We start from the raw sequence: 9,740 nt of genomic DNA on the forward strand, positions 1-9,740 counted from the left end.
ATTCTGAACCTTGTTTCAGGTCAGTAGGTCACATGACCAAGGAGCTATTGAAATTAGAAACATTGAAGATTAATGTAAAATTGCCTGAGATGAAAATGGACAAACTAAAGGGTATGCAATGTGTAGGCCCAATGAGTGGACATTCTGAACCTTGTTTGAAGTCAGTAGGTCACATTACCAAGGAGCTATTGAAATTCAAAAATGTAAATAAATAATTTCATATAGTGCGAGATGTATATCAACAAAAATAATGTGTGCAATGTGTCTATGCCATCGGGTTAGCTACAACCAGTTTTGAAAGTTTCAGGAGTAATGTTATTTTTTTAAATTATAATATTTTTTAGGAGTAATGGTTAAAATAAATCCATTATCTCCCAGGACGTCCCATACTCTCGTTGCAGTTCCATTCGGAAACGTAATTCCTCCCCGCCACCAGACCAGTTTCCGCCCTTCTGAGAGAAAAATACTTCGCATGTGATTCATTGACGACTGCAGGAAAGTTTAAATATAGCCTACAAAAAGAATACAATCGGATTTAACTTTTGCGTTATCGCGGATTCTACGCTGGAAAACCGGATAGAGGTCGGTCGCAGTAGTCAGGAGATGAAATGAGGATGAGCTGAACTCGAGCTGGTGCAGTTACGGTACGGAATCATCTCTTTGGTCTGGATACTCCGGCCATGCTGTTTAGGACAAGTCTAAAATCATCCCAGTAGTTTTGGGTATCAAATCCAGTCCGTAATTTTCAAAAAATATATATGAGAATATATGCTTGTAAATAATGTTAGATTCACGCACGACCAACGTTTTCTGTTTACAACGTCAACGAATTAAATTAGAGGTGTAGCCAAAACCATTGGACCTGGCTGCTAAACAATGATGACATTTTCTTTGAACAGAAGTTACATCATAACACTATCAGATTCAAACAGTAGCAACACATTCTAGAGCGAGCAACAATGCTTCTTTCTCGATCCTCACCAAATGTCACTTCCTGTGGTGGCGATGAAGACAAAAGATGAAGGGGGAAGTGCAATCTGTGATTTATTATCCTGTAGTTGGCCTAAAAGTGATAGTAGATTTATCTCTCGCTCTTTGTGTGTGTGTCCACTGTGATTGGCTCAAAAAATAATTTCCAGAAAAACATAACTACTTACTACATAGAACAACAGTAGGCCTACATGAAAGAGTTGTGTGTGTGTGTGCTTTATTTTACAGGTCCCTCCGCTGAAAGCTCGACGGGATCATCTAATTCCTTATCTAAGTGGTAAAATTATTCAGAGAGAGGGAAATTAAATGTAATCATTCTGAATTTTGAGAACAATTGACATGTTAAAATAGTATCAATTGTCATGCCCCAACACAACCCCAAGGGGGCAGCACTTTCCCAGGAAATAAGTGACTAAATCAAAACACTGTTCATTATGTTCTTTAGTTTTTTCAAATGCATTTTCTGTTATTTCTCCGGGGCTATCTGGAGGTTTTGGCGTAAATACGATTTATATAAGGAGTGAACTGAATAGCCTACACAATTATTTAAACGTTGTTTTAGTCCTTAGGACTCCAGTCACTTTACTTATTGAGCGAACGCTGCCCTCTTGTGGTTCCGTTGAATAATTACAGCAGGGTAATATTTTCACAGGTAAATGTCAAACAGATGGATAGGAGCTAATAATCTTTGTGTCAAACTGTACTTTCACTTGGGAAAATGTAGGCCCTAGTTTGTTGTAATCCCTCAAGAGATCAACGAAGTGTTTTTTTTTACAGGGACGAGCAAAAAGAACATGACGTTTTAATAGATTGGTTAGCTGGAAATGTCACGAAAACAAATGTGCACGTTTCTATGGGGGGCAGAAGTCAGTGTGATTCTGGATGGCCAGATTGCTAGCAAGAATGAGAAGTGCCATGTGGGGAATCGTAAGTGGCTTGTTCTTGATACCATGTCCTGTTTTGACAGATTTCATGTCAATGCTAATATGGCCTAAGTTCTCAAGCTATTCAACAACTGTAAAGATGTATTTGGGAGACAACAAGTGCTCATTGTGCACATGTATTTATGTTTTTAATAAACATTGAATTCGAAATAGAGTTTACATGTTGTCAGCCATTTAAAGCCAACCCCGTGTGTTTTGCCCTATAGTTGTGCAAGCGTTGATTTTGTTGCAAAACAACCAACCCTTCTAAACCTGTGAGTTTTGATTTGTTTACTTTGTTAACGCTGCACTGGTGGTTTCTTGAGGAATTACAAGAGTTTCGCAAGTGGGGTGAATGCAGTATTACTATTTACTAGTACCTATGGAAATACACTCGGTTGTAACGACATAAAGGAAACAAGTTCGAGCATTGTTTGAAGTAATATAGATATTCAGTCACATTTGAATTGTAGTCGATTGCTGATAATTTGCAAGGGAGGAACGTACAAATTCTTCACAAAAGTTAAGTTAATAAACACTGCCCTTTTTATATGCAGATCGTCACAGCTTCACCATGGCTCGCGGCTGCCTCTGCTGCGTCAAATACATGCTGTTCCTTTTCAACCTGCTCTTCTGGGTGGGTGAATAAACTCACTGCACACATAATTTTCTAACAAATATATCTTCTGATTCTGAATTCTATTTGATTATTAAATCATAGTATACTAAATGTATAATAAAGATTAGAGTAATGACACTCATGTATTTATATTTTATTCTGCCTCTTAGTTGGGGGGCTGTGGTTTGTTGGGTGTGGGGGTGTGGTTGTCTGTGTCCCAGGGCAGCTTTGCCACCCTATCACCATCCTTCCCCTCCATCTCTGCTGCCAACCTCATCATCACCCTGGGTGCTGTCATCATGGTTACAGGCTTCCTGGGTTGTCTGGGTGCCATCAAGGAGAACAAGTGTCTGCTGCTGAGTGTGAGTGAACAACACTAACCACGATGCACCACACTACATTGCTTGGCTCATTGGCAACCTCACCTGCCCCTCTCTCTCTTCTCTCGTGTTCCCTGTAGTTTTTCATCACGTTGTTGGTTATTCTGTTGGTGGAGCTGATCCTACTCATCCTGTTCTTCGTATACACAGACAATGTAAGACTCCCATAGAAGCCACCTGTCAATTCAACCCCTGGTTATCCTTCCACCTATGGTTCCTGTTCCCATAGTGCTCTGTGCCTCTGCCTACATTTCTCATGATCCACTGTGTGCAGGTGAGTGAGAACGCCAGACAGGACCTGAAAGAGGGACTTACTCTGTACAGCACCAACAACAACGCAGGCCTCCGCAACGCCTGGAACACCATACAGACAGAGGTACAGTACCTCTTAGTAACTACTAATGAGCTACCATACAACCCCACACTAATAGCATAGCATTCCATCAAGGGAGAGGTGCAATATGTAACCCTGTCTCCTCTCTCTCCCTGTCAGTGGCATTGTTGTGGGGTGAATGGGTACACAGACTGGCACACTGCCCTGCAGGAGAAGGTGGTTCCTGACCACTGCTGCCAGAATATCTACCAGGACTGTGGGCGAAATGCCACCAACCAGTTCTGGACACAGGTCAGTTTGTGTTTGTTTAAAAATGTCTGAACTTCTCCCTCCCATCAGGGAGTGTGTGTCTGATCTTCTCCCTCCCACCAGGGAGTGTGTGTCTGATCTTCTCCCTCCCATCAGGGAGTGTGTGTCTGATTTTCTCCCTCCCATCAGGGAGTGTGTGTCTGATCTTCTCCCTCCCATCAGGGAGTGTGTGTCTGATCTTCTCCCTCCCATCAGGGAGTGTGTGTCTGATCTTCTCCCTCCCATCAGGGAGTGTGTGTCTGATCTTCTCCCTCCCATCAGGGAGTGTGTGTCTGATTTTCTCCCTCCCATCAGGGAGTGTGTGTCTGATCTTCTCCCTCCCATCAGGGAGTGTGTGTCTGATCTTCTCCCTCCCATCAGGGAGTGTGTGTCTGATCTTCTCCCTCCCATCAGGGAGTGTGTGTCTGATCTTCTCCCTCCCATCAGGGAGTGTGTGTCTGATTTTCTCCCTCCCATCAGGGAGTGTGTGTCTGATCTTCTCCCTCCCATCAGGGAGTGTGTGTCTGATCTTCTCCCTCCCATCAGGGAGTGTGTGTCTGATCTTCTCCCTCCCATCAGGGAGTGTGTGTCTGATCTTCTCCCTCCCACCAGGGAGTGTGTGTCTGATCTTCTCCCTCCCACCAGGGAGTGTGTGTCTGATCTTCTCCCTCCCATCAGGGAGTGTGTGTCTGATTTTCTCCCTCCCATCAGGGAGTGTGTGTCTGATCTTCTCCCTCCCATCAGGGAGTGTGTGTCTGATCTTCTCCCTCCCATCAGGGAGTGTGTGTCTGATCTTCTCCCTCCCATCAGGGAGTGTGTGTCCTTCTCCCTCCCATCAGGGAGTGTGTGTCTGATCTTCTCCCTCCCATCAGGGAGTGTGTGTCTGATCTTCTCCCTCCCACCAGGGAGTGTGTGTCTGATCTTCTCCCTCCCACCAGGGAGTGTGTGTCTGATCTTCTCCCTCCCACCAGGGAGTGTGTGTCTGATCTTCTCCCTCCCACCAGGGAGTGTGTGTCTGATCTTCTCCCTCCCACCAGGGAGTGTGTGTCTGATCTTCTCCCTCCCACCAGGGAGTGTGTGTCTGATTTTCTCCCTCCCACCAGGGAGTGTGTGTCTGATCTTCTCCCTCCCACCAGGGAGTGTGTGTCTGATTTTCTCCCTCCCACCAGGGAGTGTGTGTATCTGCATGTGTAGGAGTGTCCTTTTTCACTTCTCAGAATTGTATGTTCTTCTCTTGTCAGGGTTGCTATGAGAAGGTGGAGGAGTGGCTGGATGACAATAAACACCTGCTGGGAACCATCGCCATGTGTGTTCTGGTCATACAGGTAAGGTGTGCGTGCGCATACAGGAAGACATATAGATGTATATGTAATGTTGTTGCAGTGTGATTGATGTGACTTTCTGTCTGCAGCTCCTGGGTATGGCCTTCTCCATGACTTTGTACCAGCAGATCCACCGATCCGGGAAGAAGTACGAAGCTTAGAACACACACAGAGTTTGAGACCCATTACTTGTATACAAAATTATACTCTAAAAAGACGCACACATGCCACAAAACAGCTTATTTAGTGTTTTGTGGCACCCTTGTATCATTTTGTGCACAAAGGCAATATTGTTTTTTAATTATCATCTTTATCATTATAATCAGTGTTCTTGGCCAGGATTCAATCCGATCGCGGTTTGTCAACAATGCACCGTAAATGGGTTATTCCACAAATAAAGTGCCAACAATCAGCATTTGGACATTGTCCCTCGTTATGTTTTTCCGACTTCTGGGAAGATTTCAACCAACTTCACCCCAAAATTCCTCCATGTTTTCAACATCATTGAAATTCTACTGTAAAAAGTTGAACTAGTTATGTTGTTGCTTTGACAGTTTTTTCTGAAGGTTATTTATTTATGCGATTTCATTTGTTTTCCCCTCATTTTAAGGCCAACCCTGTTATGTAAACCTGACTCTTTTTATATATTTTTTTATTTCACCTTTATTTAACCAGGTAGGCTAGTTGAGAACAAGTTCTCATTTGCAACTGCGACCTGCCCAAGATAAAGCATAGCAGTGTGAACCACATATATTCCTTTTTAATATTTTTTTTCCAAAACAAACTGTCAAATCAGTGTAAAAGCAGGTGAGCTGGTTCTATTCTTTTTGGCAATTTTCTGGTGTTTTGTGGTTAAACTGAGCATGTTGATTATAACGCGTCATACCCGTTACCCATAGATTGGATTTGTTAAAACATTTCTAGCCAAAGGTGTTGTGAGGCTTGCATTTATTTGCAAGTGCACACAAGTGTCCATTCCCCCTGTCACAAGTGGATTTATGGCTGATTTCGGATGAAAACCTCAACCCTTATATGGTCAACCCTGTTACTTTAAAGACACTTAGTCATTTTTTTATTCAACCGCTTATGTGAAATTAGTTTGTTTTGACCAATTTTAACTGCCCAAAGTGTTATCATTTTGTGGAAGGACCCACATGCTACATATAGCTCAATCAGAAATTCCCTTTAAAAGCTGAATTGTCGACAACCTGCAGTCGGATTGAATCCTGGCCCTAGTTCAGTTATGGGGGGACTAAGGGTGGGGGAGGAAGGGGGGGTTGGATTGTGTGTATGGGAATAGGGACACCCCTCAGTCATCCAGGATAGAATGGCTTGAACACAAAATAGAGTAATGGGAAAGAGGTTCGATTTCATGCCTTAGAAATCCTTAAACGGATTACATTTATATTGTATGGATTTATTATTGTAAAACCAGTTACTGTGATGGGTTCAATAAAAGTTACGCTTATTCTGTCAATGCTGGCCATTTTTCCCTCAGTTCAAATTCCGATTCTGTTTACTAAAGCATCATCTTCAATTGAGGGGGAGGTGGAATGAACTATCATCATCTAGTACTGTTACAGGAGTGAACTCTCATCTAGTACTGTTACAGGAGTGAACTATCATCATCTAGTACTGTTACAGGAGTGAACTCTCATCTAGTACTGTTACAGGAGTGAACTCTCATCTAGTACTGTTACAGGAGTGAACTATTATCATCTAGCACTGTTACAGGAGTGAACTCTCATCTAGTACTGTTACAGGAGTGAACTATTATCATCTAGTACTGTTACAGGAGTGAACTATTATCATCTAGTACTGTTACAGGTGTGAACTATCATCATCTAGCACTGTTACAGGAGTGAACTCTCATCTAGTACTGTTACAGGAGTGAACTATTATCATCTAGTACTGTTACAGGAGTGAACTATTATCATCTAGCACTGTTACAGGAGTGAACTCTCATCTAGTACTGTTACAGGAGTGAACTCTCATCTAGTACTGTTACAGGAGTGAACTATTATCATCTAGTACTGTTACAGGAGTGAACTATCATCATCTAGCACTGTTACAGGAGTGAACTCTCATCTAGTACTGTTACAGGAGTGAACTCTCATCTAGTACTGTTACAGGAGTGAACTATTATCATCTAGTACTGTTACAGGAGTGAACTATTATCATCTAGTACCGTTACAGGTGTGACCTCATCATCTAGTACTGTTACAGGAGTGAACTATTATCATCTAGTACCGTTACAGGTGTGACCATCTAGTACTGTTACAGGAGTGACCTCATCATCTAGTACTGTTACAGGAGTGACCTCATCTAGTACTGTTACAGGTGTGACCCCTCATCTAGTACTGTTACAGGAGTGAACTATTATCATCTAGTACTGTTACAGGAGTGACCTCATCATCTAGTACTGTTACAGGAGTGACCTCATCATCTAGTACTGTTACAGGAGTGACCTCATCTAGTACTGTTACAGGTGTGACCCCTCATCATCTAGTACTGTTACAGGAGTGAACTATTATCATCTAGTACCGTTACAGGTGTGACCTCATCTAGTACTGTTACAGGAGTGACCTCATCATCTAGTACTGTTACAGGAGTGACCTCATCATCTAGTACTGTTACAGGTGTGACCCCTCATCTAGTACTGTTACAGGAGTGAACTATTATCATCTAGTACTGTTACAGGAGTGACATCATCTAGTACTGTTACAGGAGTGACCTCATCTAGTACTGTTACAGGTGTGACCCCTCATCATCTAGTACCGTTACAGGTGTGACCTCATCATCTAGTACTGTTACAGGAGTTAACTATTATCATCTAGTACTGTTACAGGAGTGACCTCATCATCTAGTACTGTTACAGGAGTGACCTCATCATCTAGTACTGTTACAGGTGTGACCCCTCATCATCTAGTACTGTTACAGGAGTGAACTATTATCATCTAGTACCGTTACAGGTGTGACCTCATCTAGTACTGTTACAGTTGTGACCTCATCATCTAGTACTGTTACAGGAGTGAACTATTATCATCTAGTACTGTTACAGGTGTGACCTCATCATCTAGTACTGTTACAGGTGTGACATCATCTAGTACTGTTACAGGAGTGAACTCTCCATCATCGAGCACTGTTACAGGAGTGAACTCTCATCATCTAGTACTGTTACAGGTGTGACCCCTCATCATCTAGTACTGTTACAGGAGTGAACTCTCATCATCAAGTACTGTTACAGGAGTGAACTATCATCTATCATGAACTCTCATCTAGTACTGTTACAGGTGTGAACTATCATCATCTAGTACTGTTACTGGTGTGAACTATTATCTCATCACTGTTACAGGAGTGAACTATTATCATCATCTAGTACTGTTACAGGAGTGAACTATCATCATCATCATCTAGTACTGTTACAGGTGTGACCTCATCATCTAGTACTGTTACAGGAGTGAACTATTATCATCTAGTACCGTTACAGGTGTGACCTCATCTAGTACTGTTACAGGAGTGACCTCATCATCTAGTACTGTTACAGGAGTGAACTATTATCATCATCTAGTACTGTTACAGGAGTGAACTATCATCATCATCTAGTACTGAACTACAATTTAGTACTGTTACAGGAGTGAACTATTATCATCTCGTACTGTTACAGGAGTGAACTATCATTTAGTACTGTTACAGGAGTGAACTATCATTTAGTACTGTTACAGGAGTGAACTATCATTTTAGTACTGTTACAGGAGTGAACTATTATCATCATTTAGTACTGTTACAGGAGTGAACTATCATTTAGTACTGTTACAGGAGTGAACTATCATTTAGTACTGTTACAGGAGTGCCCCAAGAGAAACACACCAATGCCCCCTCATTCTGCAGAATATTGCCTCATGATTCTGAGGTTGTGGCTTAATGGTTAGAACCCGTCTCATAACCTTGAGTTTGGGTTTAAACCTCAACTCTTACACGTGTGAATTTCTGCAACTCTTAATGTCAAACATACAAAGAGGTGCAAGAAAAGTGTGATGGAGTCTGGCTTGTGAAACACACCTTCCACGTCGTTCATTCTTTTCCATAGAACACAGCCTCATTGATTATCCGTTACAGAAAGAGTAGAGGGAGAAATGTGAAGCAGTCAGTGGCTCGGTACTTAAATCTCTGCCTCCTACCTAGAGGTTATGGGTTCAAACCTCCTATCTTATGCTTTAATGTACATTTCAACAATTCTCTATGTCAAACATACAGAGGGGAGTGTGAAGGAGTCTGTGGCTCTGGTGTAAGGCTCTTGCCCCATAAGTACAGGGTTGTAGGTCTGAACCTAGTTGCTGTCTCTGGCTCATGGTTGCCTATTGGGACTCTGAGTCAAGAGTGCCACACAAAGATGGTTGGAGCAATAAGCGGGGGTGGTTAACTCCTGGGGGGGCCTGCAACTTCAGAGCAGTGGTTATGAAGAAAATCTCCCGAAAAAAGTGGACACTTAGTTTTTAACTGTAGGCAACTCTTCATTTAAATACTAAGTGTCTACTTTTTTCTGGAGATTTTCTTCCCATACCATCTTTGAGTGGCAGCACCTCTTTAGCACTCGCGCAACCATGCTCCATTGTAACACACAGGACTGGATCATACTGAGCACATTCCCCTTGCAACACTACAGGATCATACTGAGCACAGTCCCCTTGCAACACTACAGGATCATACTGAGCACAGTCCCCTTGCAACACTACTGGATCATACTGAGCACAGTCCCCTTGCAACACTACCGGATCATACTGAGCACAGTCCCCTTGCAACACTACTGGATCATACTGAGCACAGTCCCCTTGCAACACTACTGGATCATACTGAGCACAGTCCCCTTGCAACACTACCGGA

At 42.6% G+C, this 9,740-nt stretch overlaps 1 protein-coding gene across 6 annotated transcripts; it reads left to right on the forward strand.

The window, feature by feature from the left end:
* The first annotated feature begins 391 nt into the window (after nucleotides 1-391).
* LOC118392481 (tetraspanin-9-like) lies at nucleotides 392-6,333 on the forward strand. Of its 6 annotated transcripts, none has more exons than XM_035784503.2 (9): nucleotides 392-644; nucleotides 1,219-1,298; nucleotides 2,471-2,550; nucleotides 2,703-2,894; nucleotides 2,993-3,067; nucleotides 3,187-3,288; nucleotides 3,406-3,537; nucleotides 4,776-4,859; nucleotides 4,946-6,333. In XM_035784503.2, the coding sequence occupies exons 3-9, from the start codon at nucleotides 2,488-2,490 to the stop codon at nucleotides 5,015-5,017; spliced, it is 720 nt and encodes a 239-aa protein (XP_035640396.1). In that variant the 5' UTR covers nucleotides 392-644; nucleotides 1,219-1,298; nucleotides 2,471-2,487; the 3' UTR covers nucleotides 5,018-6,333. The 6 variants fall into 6 exon arrangements, with proteins under 6 accessions (XP_035640396.1, XP_035640394.1, XP_035640395.1 ...); XM_035784501.2 differs by having other exon boundaries at nucleotides 393-644; nucleotides 1,219-1,267; XM_035784505.2 differs by lacking the exons at nucleotides 392-644; nucleotides 1,219-1,298 and adding exons at nucleotides 1,345-1,917; nucleotides 2,141-2,188.
* Nucleotides 6,334-9,740: the final 3,407 nt, after the last annotated feature.

This window comes from Oncorhynchus keta, chromosome 13 (assembly GCF_023373465.1).
Source record: "Oncorhynchus keta strain PuntledgeMale-10-30-2019 chromosome 13, Oket_V2, whole genome shotgun sequence".
NCBI lineage: Eukaryota > Metazoa > Chordata > Actinopteri > Salmoniformes > Salmonidae > Oncorhynchus > Oncorhynchus keta.